The sequence below is a fragment of the Drosophila elegans genome, unplaced genomic scaffold (genome assembly GCF_018152505.1).
Source record: "Drosophila elegans isolate 14027-0461.03 unplaced genomic scaffold, ASM1815250v1 contig_468, whole genome shotgun sequence".
NCBI lineage: Eukaryota > Metazoa > Arthropoda > Insecta > Diptera > Drosophilidae > Drosophila > Drosophila elegans.
This window is the reverse complement of record NW_024545855.1, coordinates 3,026,217-3,053,641: the sequence shown is the minus strand read 5'-3', so window position 1 is coordinate 3,053,641 and position 27,425 is coordinate 3,026,217. Positions and strand designations below refer to the sequence as shown.

Sequence of the window (27,425 nt, the reverse complement as noted above, 5' to 3'; positions counted from 1 at the left end):
CTGCAATTGCAGTTGCAGTTGCAGTTTTCCATTTGCAATTACTGCAGCTCCCATTCCCAGCATGATCATCAGATCATTAAGCATTTAACCCACTTTTCCCCGCTTTTCTGTCGTTTGTTCTCATTCTGCGAATTCTAAGCTTCATTTCCTATGAAAATGTGGGGTTGTCAAACGGGAAAAACAAACAATTAACATTTTATGAACGGGCGAACAAAATTTAGAGCTTTTCAAAGAGGGGGTGGGATGAAAGGAAAACGATTTGCCGCAAAGTGCAATTCCCGGGGAAATGGCTGAGTGGAAGTTGTAGAGAATATAATCCTCTGCAAGCTGCTGCTCATCCAAGCAATTCATAACTTTGCACTTACAAATTATTTAAGCAAATTAGGCGCCTGCCTTGCTGCTACTGCTCCTACTGCTGCTCTTGCCGTGGAATCCACTTCATCAGCCGCTTAGTAGCGAAGAGCCTTTTGTAACCTCCTACCCAACTAACTTCGCAACGGCCGAACTTCATTTTCATTCGCATTCATAATCGTTCAGAGCCAAAAGTGTATATAAAAATGAGCAAAAACGAGGAGAATAACATTTGCGTAGCGTGAGGGGTGATGCTGGCAATTTGTGCTGGCACAAAAAATTGTAATCCAAAAATTGAGTTCATTTAAGTTGCACTTGAACACTTTTCAAGATGAACAAAGTTGAATGTGCTGCCAAAAATATAAAAATTGACCTACAAATGTAAGTACCATAGCCAAAATGAGATAAATGAGGATGTAATTTTAAAATATGTGTATTCATATGAAACCTATAAAAAAAAATGATAATAAATAATAAACATATTCAACAGTAAACAGTAATATCAGCTAAAATTAAGTTTTTGCTTATAAGAAGATCGCAATTCTCTAAAATTTATTATAAATAAACAACCTGTAAATTGGATAAAAGAAAAAAACAACATTTTTAAGCTCTTTCTGGAGTACTGGCACTCCTCTTTATGTGTACACCACTTATCTAACTCAAGTAACCCGAACATATTGCTCATTTTATCAGTCAACCACCAAGACCCTCTATATGTCGTCACCACCCCGAAACCCTTTTTTCGACAGATTTTGCGGGCGAAACGCCTTCGCTGACAAGCGTGTAATCTCAACTCAAGCGGTAGAGCAGTGAAAGCTACCACAAAAAAATTAAATAATATAAAATGGGAGGGCGGGCGCATCAGGCTCTAGGCCTAACCCTTTTTGCCGGGAAAAGAGGGTCGGGTCTCGAACACGTGGCCTAGACACGTGTCATGTGGCACTGTTATCGCGCGGGCTGCAGACAGAGCAGGCCTATGGAGGAAAATAAAATCCCCCAATCCTAAATATTCCCTCAGAGAACTGAGCTCTTGATGATGTCTCATAAAAATTCACTCACTCAAAGATTACAATCGAAATCAATTTGTGTGAGGCGGCATATTGAAATGGAAACCCCACGGGAATGTAGAAAGATATCGGCAGGGTTATAAAACAGCTGTGGAATTGAAATGTTTGACAGAAGAGTTTCTATCGAGAGAGAGGGGGTTTGAATAACAATAAAACAAATAAAATATATATTTAATTTAAAATGAATTTTAACTTTTTTCTCTTATATTTATTTTTAATTTCTCTTCAAGAAAGAGGGGATAAGCTTTCAATTGCGTCAAATATATTTTGAAATCGATAAATAAAATTTTTATATAAAATATAGGCATATTTTTTATCTAAAATAAATTTATCAAGTAAACATGGACAAATAATTGTATTTAATTCCTTATAAATATTCAATCAATTGAAAATACATTTCCAGCCATTAAAAAGATTATTTGAAACGGATTTTTGCGTAGCTAGAATAAATTTTCCAGTGGTGCATCAGATAAATATGATTTCCGTGTCACGTGCACGAGTTTCTGTTTGTTTTTACGCCCCAGTCCAACTCCCCCGATGCCCATATTCTCCATCAATGACAAATAACCAAGAGTAACTCCCCCGTGCTCACTAAGATATTTTCTTTTTTTTCTCCCCTTCGCACAGCTGTGAAACATTTTGTGGTCATGTTGACAGAGAGTAGAGTACGAGACGAGGAGGAAAAAAGTTGCTTTGGGGAAAACATGTGTGTGAAATCACTTCAAACTTAGAGGAAAGCGAAGCGAAAACCGGCGAGTGTATCTGATAGATACAGATAGAAAACATATGATGCTCAACGCTGGCCACCGCACAATTTATATAATGATGTCGCACTTTTGTTCGTTCTTTTTGTTCTTGTTCTTCTTGCATTTTGGCAATAACTATTTATTAGATACATAGATACAATGTTGTATCCGCTGCGTGCCTTTTTCCTTCCTTGCCACTTTGGTTTTGACTTCCCTGCACTGTGTGCCGTACTGTGCTGCTCTAAAATGCAATTTTATAGCTGTCAGGGGAATTTAACGCCAAGCGCGAAAATGCCAAAACCTTACATTGCCCTGCCACGCCCCCACTGCCCTGCCGCCCCTCGTGTCATGTTGTGCCTGCCTCCACTTTTCGCCCATCGCTTGTCTTTTGTTTACGCTGCGCTAGTTTTTGGCTAACGATAAAGTGTCAAGATATTCCTTTTTTCACTCCATTGTTTTTTTTCATTTTTCTATTTTTTTTGTTTTTTTTTTGTTGGGGGTAGAGTACGACACTTGCAACAAACAATTTTCCATTTTTTTTTTTTTTTTGTGTTATGCATTGCGTGCAGAGCGTAAACAAAAGGGAGAAAGCAAAAAATACAGAACCTCTGAGCCAATATAGAAAGAACTTCGCTTCGGAAAAAAAACAGGCCCACCCCACATCACCACCCCATCTATGAGCTCTCCGCACTGCGTGTGCAGATAATAAAACTAAATAAATTGATGGTCTTTGTGCAGAAACTGACAAGTTGCAGGCAACAACGAAAAACGTTCGATGGCCATATTATACATAGATGGATACGTATATATCAAATGTATTTATATACATAAAGCGGAAATATTCAAACCGAAAGGCAATAACAATACACAAAAGATAGCCCAGATAGATACATAGATATTACTTCGTTAGATGCATGGATGTCCATGGCTGGTTTTGGTCTGGTAGATGTAGATGGATAGCTTGGGAATGCCGGTCATTTATCATCTCCCAACAAATGGAAAGCGCATTGCAGGACTCTAAAGGGAATCGAAAACAAAGGCAAGTTGTTGTTGGGGACAATGAGGTGAAAAAGCTGAGATTTCTATGGAAGATTAAACAATTTAACAAGGTATCTGGGGAAGTTTAAGAGGAAATATTAAGGAAAACTGTACATTAATTTATATTATTTTAATTAAATTAACAACAAAGCTTACCTGAACTAAAAATCACAAAACGTTTTTCAAAACAATTAAAATTAAATATATTATTGAAAATGTTTTCTCTAATTAAATTCCCTTGAAGGCAGACAAGTTATCTCGGCACCAATTATGCTATAATCTCCCTGATAACCCAATTTTCTTTCAAGGCCAACAGAAGCAACTGTGACCACTCTATTACGACTACATCCCCTTTTCATTTTCACCCACGCCACAATTCATGAGCATAAATCAGCCACGAGAACGTAATTAAAACATAAACAAAAAGCAAAGATCCGAAGAGCAAAACAAACCAGAGGAAAAAAGTGCACAGATGTGCCTGTACAAACATTTTTTTCTGCCTCAATTATCTTTTTGCTTTGGCCATAACCGAATATAAATAAACAAAGTATTGAGCAAAATCAAGGGTAGAAGCAAAAAGAAAAAAAAGAATTTGAAAGAACATAAATGAAATTGATATGAATTAAAAAAGGGGTAAATTTAACTTTTGGTTAAATTTTAAATGCCGAAAGGTTCAAATAAATGAAATATTAATATGATCAAGAGCTCCAAACATGGAAATTAAATTTAATTTGTAAAAAAAAAATGTAACAAAATACTGAGGCCAAAAATCAAAGGGAGCTGGATCAGTGGATAACACACACAGGTGATTGTTTTTTTTTTTTGTTTTTTGTTGTGAAGATAAAAAACGGGTGGCTATCAAAAATGTAAAAGCTTTTCATGTATTTCCCGCTGAGATACGACGAACTCCTCCGCGGATATGTAAATGATATTTTCGAGTGGACGTCAAACGCAGCCATGTTTTCCGCGCACAACCTGCAGACCACTTCTCCAAAGGCATTTCCACCCACCTCCGCCAACATTGCGGTCGGAAAAGGCCACAGGGCAAGCGGCATTGGTTTCTGTTCCTCGGTGTTCTATAAGCCGCTTTGCCGGCCAATTTTCATCTCCTCTCCCCGCTGCTCACTCCCCTTTTCCCTTTATAGGCATTTTAAATTTTCCATTGCCCGGATTTTCAGCATTTTACAAGCCATGAATTTTTTAATAACCCTGCTCACTTCTTTCCCTTGTTCCCCTTTCCCTTCCCTTTACCAAAAACGCAAGCGACAATTCGCGTCAATATTTATGAGAAGCGACCAAATTGAAGTTGACAAGCTGCTCGGCTCAGAACCCAGGGAAAATGTCTACTGTCGACTTCGTGGTAGCGCCTTTGAACTGCTCTTGTTTTTCTCTATTTCTTTTTTTTTTTTTTTTGAGTGTTTTTGGCAGAATGTAATGCTAAACAAAGTGCAAGATTCCTTTTGTTTTGACTTGAAGGGAAATTTTAATTTGACTTTTGAGATGTTACAGCGTGCAGTCCATGAATATTTTAGGAGCTTCACTAAAATATGCGTATTTAGTTTAGAAAGTTCAAAAGAAACTATTTTGGCTGGTTTATATTCCGAAGAAGACTAATATTTGAAGTATCAAACAAATCATTTGAACAAATTGTTTTGAAAATAAATTACAAACTACTAGTCTAAATTTATAATAAACCTAGCACGCAAAAGTTTGCAGCTCTTTTAGTTCCTAGACATAAAGATTTATTATGTGCACAATTCTCCCACCGAATGTCGTTATAAATCTCAAAACCTTAACCGTATTTATTTGTCAACATATCTGAAATTGCATTTTCCACTACCATTTCTCACACTTCCTTCTCTCTTTCTCTTTGCAGGTAGGTGACAATGTACGTAACTTCTTTGGCGGGAAATCTCTGGCTATCTGCGTTTTCCATCCCTAAACCATTTTCCCCTGCTTGGAAAATCCTTCACCGTGTGCAAACATTAACATTAACCACTCCAATTGGCATATTTATCAACATTTCCTGATTGTGTGTTATATATTTTTGTGCTAAACAAAATCTTTCGGGCAAGTGCGTCATTTCAAAAAGCGGGTGGATTGGTGCGGTGAATATTAGCAATTAAATTGTATTTACAGAACTTATAGCGAGGGGGCAAATGGAATTTCACTTAGGCAATTAATAGCAGGTCATAAACAGAGACCAGAATCCTCAAACCAGGTGAACCGAAAATATATATCTTGCGGATTCTGCAGCCAAGAGTGCCATAAATTTTGGCATGGTTAAAGATAAATGCTATTTTTCAAGGACACTGTGAAATGTTTGTATTCAGAGATATATGCAATTAATATATCCAAGATATATTGAGGTATTTATGAGGTGGCATAAGGTTAGTCATCAACTCTTGGGTTGGCGACTTTTTCATCTAAATCTGCGTCCCGTCATCGGCTCTATATAGTATAGATACCCTGGAAGGGGTACAAATGTTGAACGAAATTATTATATAAATGTTTTTTTAGAGAACCAATATTTCGAAACTCACATAATATCATGGACCGTATCTTGAAGTCTTTCCCATTATGTGTTTCTTAGTTTATATTTTGAGTTTATTTTTATACCACACCTATTTTTGTTTCACTGCGCATAAACCTATTAAAATGCTACATTTATTTGATTAGGAAAATTTAACTCAGTCGACAGGCAACTAAATTTAAACTTGAACAGAATCGGTTGATTTTATATTGAATACCTTAGGTCCCCCATTTGCATTAAATATTGTAGAATATGTGAAAAAGAAATAAATTTAATCAGCAAATGTAAATAGGCCTCAAATCCAATAAATAATTTGCATATAAAAACAAATGTAAAGATAGATAGGCGAACTCAAGACATTAGCGCGCATGCTGATGAAATTTATACAGGCTTTTTGAAGGATTGTTGTCGTGTGAAAAAAACCAAAACAAAAACCATATAATATTATTAAAACAAGTTGCCAATTTATCTTCTTGACTTTGAAAACAAGTCAGACCGCTTTTGATTTGATTGCTTGTGAAAGAATTTGTTGCATGACCAATCCAAAATATGTACAGATAGATACAATGTCCATCAAACTGAATGCACAAATTCAAAAATGTGCAACAAAAAAAGTACAAACTCAATTAAAACAGTTGAGCCAGATTTTGCTTTCATCATGTGTTCGGCAACAAATACCGTTTCTCAAGCGAAGATAATCAAGAAGCCATAAATGTTATATAACTTTTGTTGTAGAGTCAGTCAAATAGTCATAAAATAGACACAAACACGCCATTCCATCTGCCAACTTAACTTACTAATTAACTAGACTAGTCTAGTCAGTTCAGTTCCTTAGTTCCTAAGTCCAGTCATCACAGTCATAACACTGCTTGACAAAAATAACAGAAATCAATATGTATAGCAAGTTTTACCTGAATGGAAAATGTCAAGATCGTAAACAAACCAAAACTTAAATGAGAAACGTGCCGTCTATGGGAATTTTAATAAAAACGAACGCAACAGCTGGGAAGTCATTGCGTTTCAGGAGTTTTATTAAATTACTTAAAAGATTTAATTTAATATTAAATTGATTGATACTGGAATAATTTTTATAAAAGTAGTTTAAATTACAAACCGTAGAAATTAATAGAGTCGTTGACTTCAAATAAAATTGTAGCAAATTACTCTTCATTATTGCAATTTTAGAGACATAATTGCGGTTTGTTGAAATTAAAGCTGAGCAACAGTAACATTTTTAAACTTGTGGGGCAACCCTCGCTACAACCTTGCTTCACATATTTCAAAATAATTTTATTTTTTAATCAGAATCAGTTTCAGTTTTGTTGGCTTTGGGTTTCCTTTTTTATTTCTTTTGTTAATTGCTTGCCAGCAATTCCATTAGATTCGTTGGTATAGATATTTGCCTTTTTGTTTTACCACAACCACGAAATATCAAACAAAACGAACTGTACACGTCGAGTAGAAATGTTTGGTTGGTCAACCGACAAAGAGCCAAAAGCAGAAGAGAATTAATAACCGCGGTAATCAAACGGAAGCGACCAAGTTGGTCAAGCGATCTGAAACGATTATTGTGTTGGTGGGTTGGTTGGTCAATTTCCGGTTGACCGACAATACAATTATGTAAATACGCTTAGAATGCTCCAAAAATTATGGACCCTCATTTGCTTAGAAACGTTTGAGCCATCATAATGAGCTATACTCGCGAATAACGATGATTATGGATATTAATCTATTCGGTTTAATACAAATAATAGAGACGACTTTTGAGTAAATCAATTAATAACCATAGTGTAACGTATAGATCTGTTACCTATTGGATTACTGTCTTCACTTCCAGAAATTTTCAAATAATTTATATGAAAAATACTTCCATTTTGAATGATCTGTTGAACACTTAAAATGTTTTTTCCTAAAATCCTATGTTTACCATTTGGAGTTAATTTTATGTGGGCTATCTTTGATGCTCCAGTTTGACAAATTTCGCCTTCAAAAAAGCAAGGAACCCACACTCATTACAGTTTGACTGCCGATCTTAATCTCGGCACACTGCTGTCGTTCATTTGGAAAGCTTGAAGAGTGGGAATTAAGAATTCGCAACACGAAGAATTGAAAAGAAGTCGGGAGGAGTCGTTGGAAGAAGAACCGGTCTTCTTAGCTTATCGCCTTCAAATGGGTGTCAATGCTGAAGAAGCGACGACAACAACGACGGTCGTCAAACAAAATGAAACCGGTTCTTAAGAACCTCCACCTCGAAAACCCCCTTTTCTTTGGAGGTAGGGTGTTCGTCGATGGTACCGTTAAGTAACGCGGTCAACATAACGGTAAACCAAAGACAGCGAAGAATCGAAGTCTTTCTTTGGCTTTTGGCTTTGGTTTCTGCTTCTTTTTATCTCGGCTTTCTTTTCATTAAAGCCAAAAGTGCATAAGCCAAATCGTGTTTGTTTTTGTTTGCCTTTTCCTCCTTACCTCTTTTTTGGCCAATTATTTTCGCTTGGCCTTTACGGCATTGCACATTTTTGTTCTGAGTTGGCCTGACCTGATTCTATAGCTCCAGTAGCTCCTATTTCCTTTCCCGTATTCTTTACTTTTTTTTTTGGGTTCTGGTTCATGCTTTTGTACCTTTTGCGGTTGTTGCAGCAAATCTGTTGGCCTTTTTGTGTCCAGCTACAGCTCCAGCTCTTCTTTCAGTTTACCTTGTTTGTTTTTCTTGCTTCAGTTGTTGTTTTGGTTTAACGCTTTTTGACCTTAATACCCAAAGAAAGGCGTCATTTTCATGGGATGTGGATCTCCACTCTCTCTTCTCCACTAGCTATTTCTTGACTCGAAGTTAGTGCAAATTGAAACTGTCAGTCAAGAGGCAAAGGCAACTCAACAACCCCCAAACACCCGTTTGCCCTGTCGGCTCTCACTTTAAAATGTGACCCCAAGTTGCATTTAAGTTGACAATGTCAGCCTGGATTATCAAAGAAAAGAAAGCAAAGCTTTGGAAGCGAGCAGCAGCGAAATGTAATGAAAATGTACCAAAATGTGTAATGAACTGATGAGGTACTTAACTGGTTTAGATCTCATGTGGTTTTTTATTTTGTTTTTAAAACTTTTTTTTGCCTCACAAAATAAAGTTAAATATATTCTACCAATTTTAAAGTCATTGGTATACAATTCTCCTAATATGAGCTGCCCAATTTTGTACATCTTCAACCACTGTTTGTTTTACTGCAAAAAACTAAAGATCAATCTTTATTCCCATTACTCATTCTAGTGCCATGGATAGTCCCACAACATATACTTTTAAAATCACTTTGACATCCACCAAATCCAACTCACAGACCCCTTTCCTCAGATCTTTCGTCCCATCACAGCCCCCTTAAAAATATATCAACACTATCTGTCATCAACTAAAGTGTGAAAAATCGAAATGAGACAGCAAAACAAAGCGAGAAAAACTAAAATTTGGAAACGAAAATAAATATTGCGCTGGCTCATTTTCAGTTTGGCAAAATTATTTGTATACACATGTTTTTTGGAATTTTCACCAGGTAGAAGAAAATAAGGCGGTCACTATGTGGGCGCAACATAGTTCTGGTTGTCTGTCTGTCTGATTTGACACTTTCGTCGTGAGTTTCGAGCAAGATATGAGATGCTGATGATAATATTGCTTATGATGATGAACCGAAAGAAATACTTAGTCATAGTTTTCATGCTTACGTGCCATTATCGCCGTCGTCGACGTCGCCTGCATGTGAAGCTTAGACATTGCGGCTGAGGAAAAAGTGGGTTATGACTGTGGCCATTGTTGTGTGGCGAATTTTGGCATGTGCGTCAGGTTTTCTTTGGTTACTTTTCCCTCACAATTGGCAATGAAAGAAAGCCCTCTGTTTGTTTGTTGGGAAACCATTGCTCTAAATCTTATGGGACTTTTAGAAGGAATGAACCAGATTGAAGATCAAATTTGGAAAGTTTTAAGTCTCAGGAATTTAGTTTTAGAGCTTGGAAAGCTTAACTAAAATTTAAGCTAACCTGAAAAAGGGGTTACCAGTTCCGAAAAATTAAATCATGCGTAAAAAAAACTTTTATTGTTTTTAACAAATCCTATTCTTCTTTGGTTTCATGTTTGATCTCTAAAATTCGATCAAACCCTGAACTTGACCCCTAAAATTAATTCAAATCGTTTTGGATGAGCAAATTAATTCTATAGCTTTAGCTCAATTTAGAGGGCAATTAACATTCATTTCGATTTTTTTTATTCGGCTTTACTTCCGAATTCCATATGCGTGTTTATCACGAAATGCAACATATTTGCTTAATTTATTTGGATTTATGGTGCAGTTTTTGTCAAGTGTTGACAAACCACTTTTTGTCTTAGTTTTTTAAATTACAATACAGTTAAAAAGGAAGTTAAAATTTATTTATGTTCATGCATTTGCCTGATTATCTGGTTTATGTTCTATATATATACATATATCCTTCGAAATTTTACTGTCTGTTTAAAATTTAATAAAGTTTATAGCTCGCCTGCCAACACAACCCAAAAAGGCATCGCAGTAACGTCCACGAAACAATGGTACAAGAAGAAAAAGCTGAAAAAATGAAGAGGGAAGGTGGGGCTTGGATGGGTAAGTTACCTGAAAAGGTAGCATGACACTCAAAAGTATTTTGTATGTCAATTGCTATTCAAGCTACTCACGAAAATACTGGGCGAGAAAAAAAAAGAAGAAGCTATAGAAGAAGTGCCGGCAAAGTTTATGAGCCAGACTTTTTGGAGAGTCAAGAAGTTCACTTTGGGTGGAAAAACAGAAGATAGCGCCAGGGCAGAGGCCACCGTCGAGTTTGTTAATTAAATTCACGGCAAGTGTGAAAGAAATGGAGAAGGGGGGCTAAATTATAGACGGAGGGGCCCGAAAAATTACGCTTGATAAATTTAAATGAGATGAAACAAAGGAAAAAAAGGAAGAATCGCCACAATGGGTGTGATATAATAGGGTAAAAGAAAAATAAAAATATTCAAAGAAACACATGCAACCAAATAAAACAATGCCAAACCAAAACGAGAAATATGAAATATTTATGCTACTTAACCACGAGTGTGGACTCAAGTTCAGTTCTTTTCTTTCATTGTAGTAGCTCTTTATCCATATGATATCATTATTATCATTATTGTTCTCATTCTTCTGCCCATATTTCCTCAGCCCCCCTTTCTCTGCCGTAGCTGGTTTTACATGTTTAGTTGGTGTGCCTTTCTTTTGGTCGTTGACTTGGCGAAAAGTTCACTGAACTTCAAGTTCAGACAAGGAAAGGAAGAAGCAAAAATGGTAGGTTGTGTAGTGTCCGACTTTGAAAGGGAACGAATCGGAACCTTTCCCCGAACGCCTTACAAGTGTCAGCTCTTTATGGGTCAGCTAAACCTTTCTAAAGTCGGAATGGGAAGGGTTTTTGATTTAGCAACACGTACTTTTGTTAGAAAGCTGCGAATGCTGCGGGTAATTATAGTTATTACTTGTATTTCCTATCAAACTTTTGAATTTGGCGCTTACAGGTTAATTAGTTGTATTTTGCTTAACTGGAAGCTAAAGAAACTTATTTAAAGATAGTGTTTTTTGGATAAGGCAAATAAATTTAATAGCTAAAAGCTTTCAAAAACTAACTTCATTGCCTTAAGTCTTTTGAATCTGGTTAATACTTTAGTTTTGATAAAACTCTTGAAGTTCAATTCAATTTTTTTTGCGTATTTGGAAAATAAAGAAAATTATTTGTACGTAGTGTTTGTTTGAATATGTAACATATTTCTTGCGGAGATAATTATGGCATTTATAGGCAAAAGTGCTTCAAAACATAACTTAATTTGCCTTAAATTTTATGAATCTAATTTTAGTGCTTAAGTTCGAGATAAAATTCTCCTCCCCCATTTTCGTTTCCTTCAGCAATGTCTGGTCGTGTGTCTGGTGTTTTAGGTAAAAAGGCGTTGATGATGTTAATGGACAGCATAAAGAACAGGGAGTGGGTGAAAAAATAAGGAGAAAAGCGAACAAAGCACGATTTCATGGGAAAGAGAAGGGGTAGCCACGCATTTTGATGGATGACATTGATTGATGATGATTAATAATGGTGCATTTTTATTGCTTTTCATCAGGCCACCATCAGCATCATTCCTTATAGTTGTTTCAATACATTAAAGTTGGTACTTGTTCGCCTCAGGATAACACCTGCATTTGGCCTAAACAAGGAAGGACCTACAACGTCCCGCTATCTCTCTATTCTATACACCGCACTTTGTTACGTTGATTATTTCGCTTGAGTGCGGCGCAGACTCATCAAGGCGAAAACTCATCAGGGGTTAACCCAGGTCCGCTTTCTACTTTATCCTTCGTCCTTTTCCCCGTTTTCCGGTGCCATATGCGCTGCCACGCATATTCGCTCAATTAAAAAGCATAAAATTACATTTTCGCTTAAATGAACTTTGGCCTTTCTCCTATTTAACTCCTTCCCAGGCTCTTAACCCAAGTCCTTTTTGGCTTTTTGCTCTTTCGTCCTATATCCTGGGCTATGAGTTTCGAGACCCCTTCATAATTTAACTCGCAGTTTCTTTCTTGCCATTTTCCGCTTATTTTCAGGGTTTTAATTCACCATTCTATGGGCGTGCTGGATTTTCTTTTTCGCTTGTTCTTCAAATATTCTTAAACGAGATATTCTTTGATTCGAAATAAATAGTGAATCAATAAAACTTCGCTAATTTATTGATAAAACGAAAACCCTCATTTGTAAAGTTAATGTAATGCCTTACGGTTTAAATAAGCAACTTAAAAATTACTGCACCATAATTTCGGCTCTTGTGCAAGACGAAACCATGTATTTTTTAGTATTGTACGCTAACCGCAAAGCATTTCATCAGAAAGAACCCCCCATTCACCTATCCGATCTGCTCATCAAGTATTACCACACTTGACCTCGTTAAAACTGCTAATTTAATATTTATAAAATGACGACAAAAAAGCTGGCGAGGAAAAAGAATATTTTTGTTATTGCGCCACATTGCGTATACTTAATTAAATTTTGTGTTTTACAAGTTGTTAATTTTCCCGGGCACTGCCAATAAATTAATATGCAGAGGGCACAAACACATGCGAGTAAAAAATGTATAAAGACAAAGGAGGATGGGCAGGCCACTTTTCATAGCCGGTCTCAGCTGAAAATTTCAAATCCTCGGCTCAGTTTAATGAAGCATAGTAGTCGTTCTTAAGTATGCCAATTTGGGAAGGAGAAGGTGAAGGGTTTTAAGGGACACAACCAATTTGTTTGTGGGGTTGCCATAGTCACATATGAATTTTTAAGTGCAAACATAATAAGCAGCTTAATGAACACACACACACGTGCACTTGTGAGACCCTCCCCCTTTTTCGCCGCCTCTTTTGGGGGCAACCCTTTTTGGGTATGCGAACCTTGTGTCATGAATTTAACACGTGTGCGTGTGCGTGAGATCGATGCAGAGTGAAAGAGGAAAATCTCTACAGACCAGGTCAAAATTTTAAAATAAGATCATAGGAAAAGTTAACATTGTACAGATGAGGTAAATCTCTACAGATGAGGTCAAAATTATAACGCCTTGGATGTATGTACTTTTTTAGTACAATAAATTTTAGAGTACAAATAGAAAATTTCTAAAATCTGTTGGAAAACAGTTCTCATACTACAACAGTAAACCTGAAAATAATTCAGTTTGAGAAAAGAAAACCATTTCAAATTGCCAGTGTTACTATTTTGAAAGCAATTGTACATAGAAAATGGGCTTTGGGTGGGCGTGTGGCTGTACACAACAGTTGGCACCCAACTTTATCATCGTTAACACTTTAACGGCTCAACCTACTACCCGGCTTTCTCATCTTGTCAGTCAGCGTTGAAAATACCACAAAGAACTGTCAAAGTCGTCGTCATCTCCTTACCACGGGACCCACACCCCAAACCCAAAACCTCAAACCCCCTGGCAACCCTGCCCCGATAAGTTCTCTTCAGGCATCAGAAGCAGCATCATCATCATCAGCAGCCACAGCAGGATTGTCGTCGTATCATTCCCTTGTCGTGGGTGGATTTTTTCCCGTACTTGTTGTTTTGTTTGTTGTCCCTTTGGTTGGTTTTTGTCTTTGTCCTTGCGTCGTATGTCCTGTCACCAGCTCTCTCTCGGTGTCTGTGTTTATTTGCTGCCGTTGTTTTTGTTATTTTATGCTCGCACAATTTGCATTTTAATTATTTAAGAGAATTTTGATTAAAAAATATATATGGCCACGAAGACTGTTACAAAAAGTGGTGGCATTCTCACTATTCATGGGGTATGGTCCAATTTTGAAAAAGGGTTTTCCACCCACAGGTTTCGATAACTTTATTTGGAAATATTGGCGCGTGTTGTTTGTCTTACAAATATTATGGCACATATAAATAAAATAATATTGTTTTCAATTGAATGTTGAAATGAATAGAAAAAAAAAATTCTAGTTTTATTCAAATATTTTTAAACATATATGTTTTTAAAATTTCTACATTTTCTATGTTTGTATAATTTTTATATATTTTTAACTTGTTGCGGTGTTCATTAATTGAATGATATTTATATAAATAAAAATATGGTTTTCATAAGTGTGAAAATCTTTGAAATCATTCTTGTCGAGAATATAATATCTTAAATTCTTTGGATAAAAGTGCATTCAAAATTCGTTTTGCATTTTTTCTGCATAGCATTTGCCTATCATCCATGGGACTTTCTGGGAGAGCTATCCTTTTAGCTACTGCCGCCTTTAATTCAACAGGATTAAGTCGATGCTAGAGCTGATTCTCCGGCCTCAGTAATCCACACCCTTCGTTATGATGTTTTATGCATGTGACGTGGCCGCGTTAATTCTGACACTTTCATCAAATGTTCTCTTTCATCAAGGGAAAATTTCATTCATTTAATTTAAAATTTTTCGTGACTGGGGGAATCGAGAAAAAAGTGTTGAAAATTGCGCCTTACTTTTTTGATGGTTCAGCAGCTCATTAGGTGGGGACGAAGAAGAACATTGGACATGGACATTTCACATGCGGCGGTGCCCAATTTATGTGGTCCCTGAACATTATTCAAAGTGACAGGCTGGCTTCCTTTCTCGCTTTCTCTCCTTCGAGACTACCTGTCAAGTGGCAGCCAGTGCAACAATTTAGATACGGATACATATCCCCTCCCTCGCGCCCACACAATAAAAAAACTGGGATGGAAAAACAGAATACTGAATACAGAAGCAATAAACATTTTTACAGCCATAAATTCTTTTGAGGCACTTTTCCCCCTCCTCTTACCCCTATTACCCCTCCCATCGCTCTCCTCACTTACTAAATTCTTCATAAATTTCTTATTTTTATTACATTTTTGAACTTACGAAAATTTTGAAAACCCCTCCCCACTGGCACTTTTTTTCTCTCGTTGCTTTCCGTTCGCTGTTGTTGTCTCTTGTTGCATCTGAATTAAATTTTTAATATCTAATTTTTTATTTCCTTTCTTTTCTTTACAGGTAAGTTTTATCCATCAACGGAGAATCGAGAACAAACACCTACCTTTGACTTTACCACCCTGCTCGGATGTTTGGGCCACATGTGTAATGGTTTTTATTCTCGGTTTTTATTACACTATCAAATGCATTTGGGTGAATCTACTTAAAAAGATTACATTTCCCTGGGTTTTTAAAGTGACTTTGAAGTTTAAGGCTTAACAGATTCTTGGAAGAAATACTTGTGCCGGAGTGAACGCTTTAAATGATATTACCTTTCGATTATGCATGTCCTTAATTTTGGCCTTTATAAATATACTTTGTTAAATGGCGTTAATGTTCAGTTTAAATTTTATTGGCTAAATATCAGTGGTCAACAAAAAAGCTAATTGTCGAGACAAAGATTGTTTATAATAGCTTCATAAAAGGCCGAATCATCAAACAATGAACTCCACGCACCGGATCACCTTGAACTATATATGGTATGCCATATTACACCATTAACGTTTAGCTTATAAAAATTTTTATAATTATCATTATTAACATTCAAAATGCTGCCGCGCATATGTTACATATTTCAGGCAATATGCTTTAAAGGAATTTTAATTTAAGGAGCCATTTAAAAAAGATAAAGATAACTGAAATGTTGATTCTGAGTCAAGGTGTATTGGTTAATTAATACTTGTAGGTATCAAGGTTATAAATATTGCTTAAAAGAAAAAGAGTACTTAAACTTTCAAACACTTGGTGTCCAACCTTTCAAGTTTTTTTTTAATATTTATTTTTTGTTTTGATTTCCCAGGGGCTTTTCAGTTCACGGCGTATAATTAATGTCTACTTAAGTGAAATGACCGTCGGTCCGTCGTTCAGTATTTTTTGCCAAATTCTATCCCAACCACCCACCGCCGCCTTTTCTTCCTCTCAGCTAGTTTAATTACTCACTAAGCAGACGAAATAGCAACAGCGAATTTGGGCGAGTGGTGCGCAGTCAACAGTGTCTGCTAAAAATATCTCATCACAGCACACACCTGCACGCCGGACAGTCCGCTTTTCGTTCTCTGCGCTGAGGTAAAAATGTATTTTTAATTTGGAAGAATATTTTCACAATATTTTTTACTCTATACACGCATATGTGTATTCATTTTTCCTGCTATTTGCTGTACAGAACATTTTGGATTCTTTTTTTTGCTGTGCGGCCGTTTTCTTTTTCTCCTGTTTAGATTTTGATGATAGAAAAATATTTTCTGTTTGGCTTGCATGGCAGGCAATTTACACATTGTTGAAAACTACGAGAAATATATTCTGAAAATGTGTTTATATATAGAGAATGAAGGCGGAGGAGTCTGGAGAATTTGGATCTTTTTAATGCCACGCATAATGGAATTTGTAGTAATTGGATTTTATTTTATAGAGGAATTGGCTGAAAAATATGACAATCTAATTTGGTCAATACTTGCCTTATTTATGTGTATGTTTGCGGCATAAATTGACCTTTTGACCCCGCTTGTTGTCCTCCTCTCAGCCTAACAAGCTCACATCACATATTCATCGTTTTGTGGGGCTAAGTTGATAAATTGAATTAAGCCAACCAAACAGAGGCACGTTTTGAATTCAAATTGGTTGACATTGTTGTCACCCACTCAAGGGTTAAACGGGACACATAATATAGGGGTTAAGAAGAAGAGCGGCATTGCATTGATTTCCACTGAACAATTGTCAGTTTTAATTGAATTCCTACTGCTGCACCTCGAGTTAATCAGCATTGAACTGTTGGCGCAGGTACAGTTGTGTTCAATGATACTTCTATAAAATGCTTCTTTGCAGGTGGAGGTGTGTTCAATAATATTTTGAACTATTTTTTTCATGTGAATATGATGGGTCTCACACGATTTATTGACATCATTTCCGTTTAGCTGCAGCAACGAAAAACGAAAATTTTATTAGTGTGACCGCAGGCTTTATATAATGGCACAATAAATATTGAGCCCTCTTGGGTTCAACTATATTTTCAATAATTTCTTCTTGTTAATATCATGAGTCTTTTACATAAGATTGTTGGCTATATTTCCGTTAAGCTGCAGCAATGCAAAAAGAAAATTAAATTTGTGGTCATTCATTTTCCTCTTTATCATTCTTTCAGTGGCTGTCTCTCGTTTACTTTTATTTCTTTTTTTGCGCCACCTTAAATGAATTTTGATTGAGTTTAATTAAATTTTATTAGGTTTTGTCACCCTCTTCACATGGGACGATGATGATGATGTACGTCCGGTCCAAAAGAGGGCCGTCAAAAGCAAGGGGTTTGTTTTATGGGAAGCAGGCAGGGAGGGATCTCCACTTGGATTCTGAAATCAGAGCATTTGCTTTTGGCTTATTATTGTAAAATGAACGGGCGTGATGCAGTTGTGATGTCTGTATGAGCTTAAACGAGGGTTCTTTATTAGAAAGAAAAGGATGGGGTGTGTGCTGGGTAAAGAGGAGGGCAATAATATGGCTGTCGGTGACATATAAAATTTCACTCATTCAATTCAGATTCGTTTGTTCAGTCAGACAGTCGGTCCTCCTCTCGCTGCATTCACATCCATTTACGATGTGTTTATTGAGTCTTTGGTGGTCTTTGAATCTCTTCTTTCCAAACCGGCTCTTCTTTTCCCCACTTTTTTCCAGCCAATGAAGTTTCCTTTGCTTTTTCTTAGCTATTTGGAATTGAATTGAAGTATTGGACTGTCTTTTTATGGTTTTAAAAATGGTTTCGTTTCTTTCATTTACAACCTGTCAAAGCGGTTCGAAACTAAATGGCTTTATTTTAATAGCAAGTTTATGGTGTTGAAAACTTAAGAATTTGCTCTGCTTATTAACAGGTTTTATTTTTTACGGGTATGTGTTATAAAATATGCTTATTATTTTCTTTATTCGTTTGGGAGACACACTTAAAGCAGATGTTTAACGATTTTCATTAATGATTAAATCTAATATTTTAAACTCTACATGCAAACTGCAAACAATTCGGCGTTCACTCAATCTTGTTCACAAGCTAATAGAAATCAGTCAGACAAATCAGGTAAACACTTTGATATTATAAGTCGAAAAAAAGGCCACTAGTCATAGATGAAATGTTTTATAAAGAGGGTATGCGAAAATACCTTTGTTCTCTCTTTTCGGTGGTGTGGCGGGGTCTACTAGCCACAATTTCATACAAATTTAAGCTCTTAAAGATGGCATTTTGATCTGTTTTGATTTCCCCAGAGAGGGTGTTCTGTGTGTCCTTGCAGTCCTGTAGCGTGATTTCTTGTTCGCAGTCTCTTTCTTTTTTTTCTGCCTTTCCTTTTTTGCCCTTTTGCCCTGGCGAACTTATTTTGGTTAACGTGTTTTTTATATATTCCATCCATATATGTATGACCCGGGTTTATTGCTTGTCTGTGCGGAAAAGAGAAGAGGATGGCGATGCCGATGGTGATGGCGAAGGGTCGTCGTCGTCTCGCATATCCTTAATACATAAAATATGTTTGATGGTTTCGCCATGCTCATATGTCAAAGGTTAGCGCACGTGCTCACGCTCTCAGAGTTGCTGTTGTTGTTGGGTTGCAAAATCGAAATTTAATATATATCCATCCGCATATAGTATATCTGTCCGGAATTAAAGTATACAGAGCGAGGGTGGCCCGGTCAGTCTTTTGTGATACATCGAACTCTATTTTGCGGTTGCTGGTGAAGGATTACCCTTATTTTTGTGACCCATCTCGAGCATTTATTTGGGGTTTTCTTTTTGAAATTCTAGGAAAAAGTATCCTGTAAATGTTGAATTATTTATGATGGCCCTTTTCTGTTCGACTCTTTTAAAGATCGATTGGTTATGTTCCCAGAGCATCGCATCTCTTTATCGTTGCCGTGGTGACGCCGACAACTTTCAATTAGCCTCCGGTCGTCGGGCCAAGCATAATGACAATTGATTGCCATTGTCAGGCGATATCAAGGCAACAAATCAATTATAGGCCCCAATGCTTTTCTATTTCTATCGCTCGCTTGCTTTTTATCACCCACAAATGACATGTTGCGTTGTGTTTACCTTTTCCGGGACAATTCCATAATTGAAGAGCACTTCGCTGCGCGTTACATAGAAAGTTTTGAGTAGGAAATCTTTGGGTGAAAATCTTTCAATAGCAAAAGTTAATTTCTGTGTATTGTACGAGGAGTAAGTGAGGGAATACCACCAAGCACATAGAGAGAGTGGAACGATGTCGAGTGTTATTTTTGTGTAGCCGCAAATGGCTAACATTGTTATCGCGCCTTCTTTTCTCCGCCCCATTGTAGTTTTCTTTATCTTTGCCGCAATGTCAGCAACAATTGCTGGGTAAACATATTTACCCAAACCAAACCACAGACAATTCGGTCTAGTACTGTTTATGCGACTTTTGAATTTTACTGCAGCGTTTGGGTCACAAAATATATATAAGCCAAATGATTCACAAAGTACATAATATAGAATCATTACTTTTTTTGGTTCAAATATAAAAACTACAACTTTTTATATTGTAATATAGTAAATGATAATGCGTACTTCAGCGGACGGGTACAAAAATTTAAAAAGGAAGTTATTTACAAAGTAAATAAAAAAAATTATTGCTGGATATATTTCTAACTCAATAATAATATTTTTTCTATATATATTATGGCTTTGCACTTGTTCTCAAGATCATTCAAGATAATTTTTATCAGCTACCAGAACCTATTTGCTCTGTTTGTCTAGATAAATCAGTGCGCTACTTTAGGTTTTACCTGGCGTACTCCCGACGACATATCATATAACCGAATTCAGCCAGGTTAGACGGCGGGGAGTTCAGGAGTGCAAAACAGCCATGTTTGCAGAGATTTTTTTTTACCGACATGAACTGATTTGCTCCCGACTGCGATGCTGCAAGTTTCTTCTTCCCCCAAACCCCAAAACCCTCGTCACATTAATGTCTCTATAGCTGTCAGTTTAGCCTTTGTGCCGGGGCAGGTGCTTCCAGCGGGAAATGGTGGGTGTGATGGGTGGTTTTTGGGTGTGTTTTTACAGGGTGAAGTTGAGGCGTGTCTGTGCTTATCAGTGAAAACATTTTGCCAACCTTCCCTGACAGCGGCTGCCTTTGCGGCTGTTTAACGGGTTGCCATTTTGGGGATAAGAAGGGAACTTGGCTCGCTTTTTTACCTTCTGCCGCCTGCCTGCCCTCAATTTTATTTTATTCCCTATTCTTTTTTTTCTGGGTAGTTAGGAGGTGCAAATGTGCGTAACTTGCCACATTTTCAACACCTTTTCTACCTAGCTGGCAGCTTGGAAAAAACCATCTTATGGCGAGGGAAAAGTTTCAATCTGCGTGTAAGAGCCCTACGGGGCGTATGTGCAATTTTTGCGATGTAAACTTTTTGGCATTAAATTGCCAGAGATTTTCCTGCACTTTTCCTACAATTAATCACCCAGTCGACGGCGGCGCCCCTTTCACTTGGTACTTGGTGGTGCTTCTTCTGTGACAAACATGTGTCTGCGCCTTGGCGGATTTCTTTTTTTGTTTTTTGCTATTACGCCTGACTAATCGTTAAACAATTGTTCACATTAAAATGGCCACATAATCACATTAATTAGCATTTTCGTTCCCCCTTTTTGCACTTTCATTGTTGTTAGTTTTGGTGTGTGCCAAAAATCTTGTACTATACCATAGTTTCTGCGTTTAGTCGTTGTGGCACACAGCTGTTTGATTAATTTGATTGGTTGGGTGTGGTGCAGCTGAGTATTTACTTGACAATTTATGTGTGACGAAGATTTTGTGGGAGGATCATATGCATCAGCAAGAACAAATTAAATTTTAATCGATTTTGAGGCAGGGAAAGCAGATTCCTGATTGTCTACTTGGCTGGTTTCTTACCCAAATGTTTATTTTGTTTATTAGAAAGTTCATGCTCTTACCTGTTCTACGTTAATGTTTAACTTTTGTTACTTACTTATTTGAAACAGCTTGGTTCTATGAACTATGACTGTATTACATTTTACAAAAACCCTCTTCATTGCTTAAACCAATATAAAATTCAATAAATTCCGTGCACGTTGTGTACTAATTTAACTATTTTTCGGATTGGGCAACTTTTCAAACGTATTCTGTTTACAGACTTTTTGGTCCAGCCGTTCGGTTCAATTCTGCATATTTTTGTTTACACTTTGCCCGGATTTCGAAACAATATTTCTACCTACTCCACGTCGATGTTTTTATCTGCTGCCTGAGCCCAATCACTTTTGTTTACCAACGCGTAATTATTGTTGCTTATTTGTTTACTACTTTCATATGCATAATTACTGATATAATTTCAATTTAATTGCAATTAAATTTTTGCGTAATTTGCTTTGAACAACACAAACAACCAAATCTGTTCGGGCAAACTTTGAATACATTATGCGTGTTTTTTTTTGTAGCTATATTATACTTATTTTTCTGGCGAGGATGAGGTTCCACAAATCAACACATTCGAACCATTACCTTCAGCGCTACCCTGCTAATGTTTGTAAATAGTTGCTCAAATTGTTTTTGTTTGCTGTTAGAAGATAAATTGTGCAGTATATATTTATGGGATCCGCAAGTAAATGGATTGATACAAAGGCAGGAGATTTGGTTTAGATTTGGTTAGATAGAAGGGGCCCCTCTCATTAAAGACAAGGCACTTAATAAATTGCCTATCATTAAAAGTTTTAGGCTCTTTAATTGTGCCAGTCCGAAATGCTAATGGAGTTGCTTTAAAAAATAAGCCGAGAAACGAGAGTCTTTATCTCTCGAACATCTTGTGGGATCTCTGTGGCTAATTAACATGATTTATGCCACAAATAAAAGTCAGTTGTTTTGCAAAAACTTTCATAGGAAAATTGAACATAATTAACGCGCAATGAACGACGGGCAGCCGTTCGTTCACAAATACAAGGCTTTCTAAAGTCTCCAACACACAATCTCAGACATACCAAGAAAGATTATAAATAATTGAAACATTTATTGCAGTCATGAGCAATTTTGTTTCTAATTATAATTAAGTCAAGTCGCCGCCCCGTGTGACCAAAATTGCTCTCGCTGTTGCGTCCATCGCTCGACTCCTCAAATGTATCGTATAAAGCAATAATATATGTCATAAATTATAAGAGGCAAATGGCAATTGGCTGTCTTTTGACCAAGCTCAAGGGATGAATATTGAAAGGTTTTGTAGGCATATTCCTATAAGTAGTTTACCACTCTGCAGTTGGCATATGTGTTTTGGTTTTAAATAATTATTTAGTTGTTACATTAGTTATACATAGTTAGTTATTACATTTCCTGTTTCCTTATGGAGGAACATACATTTGACAAGTTAGTTAAAATAATTAGCCAAAAAATAAAATTTGAAAAACATTTTGGCTTAAAAAATACTCAAATATAGAAGCTATTTATGAACTTATTCAATTTTTTGTTGATGCTGCTCTAATTTAGGCCTCTTGGTTAGCTACATTAATGACCAGCATATTGTTAATCTCAAACATTATTACCCACACTTAAACACATTACCGATTCCATCTGTTATGTTTATTTATTCTTCCCAGATTTTCAGAACGCTTTATTATTGGTCATTTCTCATTTTTCATTAGTTTTTTTATGCTCGCAGGTTCTCCTTTCTGTTCGCTCTGACCCTATTTAATATGCTTCGAACGTGGCCACATAAATTGGTTCGTAATTTATTATTGTCTTGCCATTTGTACAGTTAATCAGGCTCAAAGGGCGATCATATACTCCGCATTACCTGAGAGTGTCCGGATATAGATTCGGAAATATGTATACATATAGTCTTTGCTGTTGTGCGATTGCTTTGCAATTTGTTTCGGTGACTTTTCCTGGCAGCAAATTGCTGGGGCCTTGTCGCCAGTCGGCTCCTTCTGTGATGTTGTTCGTGTCTCTGCTGCTTCGGCTTCATGTTTGACTGCAATTAATGTGGACACTTAATTAATCATAAAAATTGGCGAAAAGTGTTTACGACTCATTTAAATTGACAAATGCTGTGTGGGCTGCTGCTCTGTTCTGTTCTGTTCTGTTTTAGCCATGTTAGTCTCTGCCATCTTGTCTCGTTCGTTAGTTGCATCATCATCATCATCAAAAGGAAAAAAACCAAAAACGATCTGACCTGATTAACATTTTCACTGTCCGCCCTCGGCAATTTTCGCCCGTACAAATTATTCATAAGCAATGCTCATAATTTCGTGATTATGATAACAATCTCATTTGTTTTCCATCTCATCTCGTTGTCGAGTCGCATCAGCATCCAGCATCATCTTGTAAAGTCGAAAGAACAACGTTTTCGACCATCTGGCCTGGCCCCATGTCTTTTGCATACTAATTTGATGATTTTCGACGAGCTGACTGATGTCTGCCAGTTAGATGCTTATCACTGGATTAGGCGCTCACTGAGTCTGTTGTGGGGTGTATATGAATAACAGTGTCTGCTGGGAGCTGGAAGAATCTTCAGCCTCTTTTCGTTAATAATTTTGACAGATACACCGAACCGCCTTGTTATTGGTATTCGAATTCAAAGGGATCCTGAGAAATTTGATGCCAATTAAAAGAGTATTAGAAAAAAAGGAAGCTTTAGGGGTGGAAATTTTTCGTTGAGCTCTTGTTTGTCCTACGTGTTCAAGGACATTAGTTTTCGTTTAGAGTCATCAAAATATTTTGCATATTTTTGTAATAAAATCTTTTTTATTATTCTTTTTACCATTACTTTAATGTGACATTTTACTTATTTAAAGATTGTTTATACCAAAAGTTTCATATCAATAGATTTTTCCAATATATATTTATATATATTTAGTTACATTTATTTTGATAAATATAATTTTTTACTACTATTTTTACTTACTATAAAATAAATAAATTTATTTTATATAATTGCTTCCATTGCTTTATTGAAATTCTTATTTTCAATGAAATATATGTATTCATTTTATATAATTATTTCCATCACGAATAACTATTAGAATTTTTACATTCCAAAAAATCTTTCCAGTTATTATATATAATTATTACCGTTACTTTAATAGAACGTTTACTAAATCTATCCATTTTATATAATTCTTTCCATGACTTTAATATGATTCTCCACTCATTTAAAATAGTTCCGACCCTAATGTATGCCCCTTTTTTGGCTTCATCTCAATGGATTATTATTTCCTCTTGTCCGAGCTCATGATCTTTTCCATCACGGCGAAACTCCCTCTAATAGTGCGATACATCACAAATTAACAAATTTCAACTGGAGCTACTTTTGTTGGCCTCTAATGCTGCGCACGTAGCGAGTTATTTTCCCTGCCTGCCTCATTTCCTCCTTCCCCTTGACGACCCATGGACGCACTAATTTTATGGCTTAATATACTCTCACCATGGGTGGCGTTCAGATTGTGTTACTATGAGTGAGGGGGGATGACAACAAATGGAATGGATGCTGGTTCTCCAGCGCGAAATTGGCACTCAACGTCAGTGTTTCCCATTCCTCAGCGCTGTCACTCATTTGCTCATTCCCTGTTTTCCTCGCTTTTCCCGCTTTCCCAACGCCTCTTCTCCTCTGCTGTCCATTTTACCATTCATTGCGCTGAGAGGAAAAGAAGAAAAATATTTGTCACGGCAGCTTGGAATTCTTAATTTTATTACACTTTTTTTTGCTGGAGTGCGTAACGTGCCAAGAGACTGCCAGATCTGGGGCGGCGTGGAAAGGGGGCTTGTCTAAGATAGCCTCGTTTTTTGTCACCGCCCCCCTTTTCTTCTCCTTTTTTTTGCCCGGATTCCTGCATGCAAATTTGGTCTTGTCGGAAATGACATTTTCATGCGTAAATTGAAATGTGAGCGACGTGTTTGGGGATTTTGTGTCGCAGCCCAACCCCCTGCAAAAAAATAGAAAAGAAAAGAAAAACACCGCCCACCACTGGTAAAAAGCCGCCCCCATAAACGGCAAAAATAAAAGCAAATTGTCATAGCTTTTAATTATTTTTCATTTTGCGCCGTCTTCAGAGACTTTTCTTTACATATGATACCTTAAAAGGGACATTATTTTATTTGGATTTGTTTCAAGGAGTCCTAAATGTTTCTGTTAATTGCCCTATTAAGTAAATTCAACTAATTATTTTTACTTTTTATTTACTCAATAAATAATTATTGTATTTACTTATCTCTTTTCTTTCAGGTAAGTTCAATTTTCATCAAGGAATCAAACAGCAGCTTGAAGGCAAAATCATTTGGCAGCTAAGTTCCAAAACGTTTTTTATAACTTTGTATAGGTTCAAAAAAAACTCATACATCGTATATACACTTCAGTAGTACCGAACCGAGTCTCGTTTTTAATTATAACAAAACACAAAACTCGTCAAACGCCCAGTTGGAAATTGTGTCAAGCCGAGTCGACAGTTTTTTGTTGTTATGCGGTTGTATGTTTGCCCTGATAAGCGCAAAATTTCTATAACATTTCCTGTTGTTGCCCGATAAAAACAATGAACAGTATGTGCCTTTGATAAGAGCGAGCACTGAAACTGGAACTGGAACTGAGCAAGAACATATTGCAAAGTTCTCGTTCCCTTCCATCTGGAGGCATGAAATTTGCTTCGAGCCTCTGAGCTTGCATATTAGATTTTTCAATCGAGAGATTCTTCACCCACATATACTATATATATAAAATATGCAGGCTGTAGAATGAAAAGAATGGGAAAAAGGGGATGAATGAACTACAACAGCATATATAGTAGTGGTAAACGAAGAAACTTTCCCAGACTTTAGTTTGCCAGGGAAAATTGAATTTCCTGCTATTGACTTTGGGCAGCAGCGTACATCCATACGAACATATAGGCAGCACACACACCACACACCGATGAAAAAATTACAAAAATGTCAAAGCAGCAGGAAAAAGTTAAAACTGAAAAGCAAAAATTGCAAAACACAAATCGAGAACATGCCACCACCGAAGTCTGGTAGCGAGATTGATTTTTTCTGGTGTTTGGCTGCTGCATTCCCCATTTTTTATACGTTTTTGTTTTAGCAAGCAACGACGCGGCCAACATTCAATAAAAATTAAATTTGCAATTGAATTTATTTTCACTCGATATCTTTCTATTTCTCCTGTTGCCCTTCTGTATATTTATATATATATCTCGCTCTTTATCTATCCGAAGAATTGCAACTTGGTAAATATTGCAAAAATCACCAATAACATTACATATTTTCATACAACCAATTCACGAAGCATCTGTGCAGAGGGGGTAGGCAGAAATTGTCATTCGAGTTGTGCATTAACGGCAATCCTTTTAATAAAAGTGTCCAAATAAACAGGGGGTTTATTGAAAATATCTTTTGTTGACTCTTAAAACAAAATGCTTTTAATAGCTTAGAGCTTGTATTTTGGAGATAATATCAATCATAATATAATAGGACGGTTTAAAAATTATTTTGCAATTTAGTGGCTTTTAAAATCTAATCGCATTCAATAAATAAATCACTTTTTATCAACAAATTAGCCAAAATCGCTAGATATGCTTCCAATTCCCAAAACCATTAACTTTTTATATCGCTCCCTCTTATATCTAAGCTCACATCAGCAATATATTCATTTCATCAGTTTGTTTTGGCAATTTTAATCCCAACAGTTTACTTAAATTATAAATGGTTTTCACCATATTTCATGTTGGTTAAAAAAGCCACAACAAAGTGGGTGGTGGCAGTCAGCGAGATTTAGAGGACGAGAAGCTTATCGTTTGCTGCCTGCTTTCTGCGGTTTTTACCAGTTTCCGTTCTCGCGTGGCTTATCGATTAAATTCATATCATTGACACGTCATAAAGAAAAAATATATAGAGTGATATTACGGGGGGTTGGGAGAGATAAACTAAAAATAAACAAAAATGGGAGGAGCAGAGGAAAAAACTGTGCCTGGATTTTGTGGTCGGAAAACCTTTTAGGCCAGGATCAACGACTAAGTGAATTAGCCCAAAGCGACAGCGATATAGGTGAACAAAGAAATAATTAAAACGCCAGAAAAAAATTGCATTAATAACTAGAATTTTTTGTTATATCAAACGGTGAACAATACTGGCTTCTGAAAAAAATTGTTCCTTTTGCTGCCAACCCTTTTTCTATTTTTGTCAATATGCAAATGGCTATAGAGGCAAAAAAAAAA

At 36.5% G+C, this 27,425-nt stretch overlaps 2 protein-coding genes across 3 annotated transcripts in view; both read left to right on the top strand.

Annotated features, from left to right (window-relative positions):
* Window positions 1-27,425, top strand: part of LOC108142892 (maternal protein pumilio) — a 183,684-nt gene that overhangs the window by 100,649 nt on the left and 55,610 nt on the right.
* The window catches only part of LOC121467534, a 51,611-nt gene that overhangs the window by 11,872 nt on the left and 12,314 nt on the right, over window positions 1-27,425 (top strand). The window contains exons 2-3 of one of the 2 annotated variants that reach the window (XM_041709017.1): window positions 5,079-5,090; window positions 15,263-15,706. In XM_041709017.1, coding sequence (XP_041564951.1) covers window positions 5,079-5,090; window positions 15,263-15,460 — 210 coding nt within the window. In that variant the 3' untranslated portion in view covers window positions 15,461-15,706. Of the gene's footprint in view, window positions 1-5,078; window positions 5,091-15,262; window positions 15,707-27,425 lie in introns of those variants that run through there. The other variant, XM_041709018.1, reaches the window with a different exon arrangement.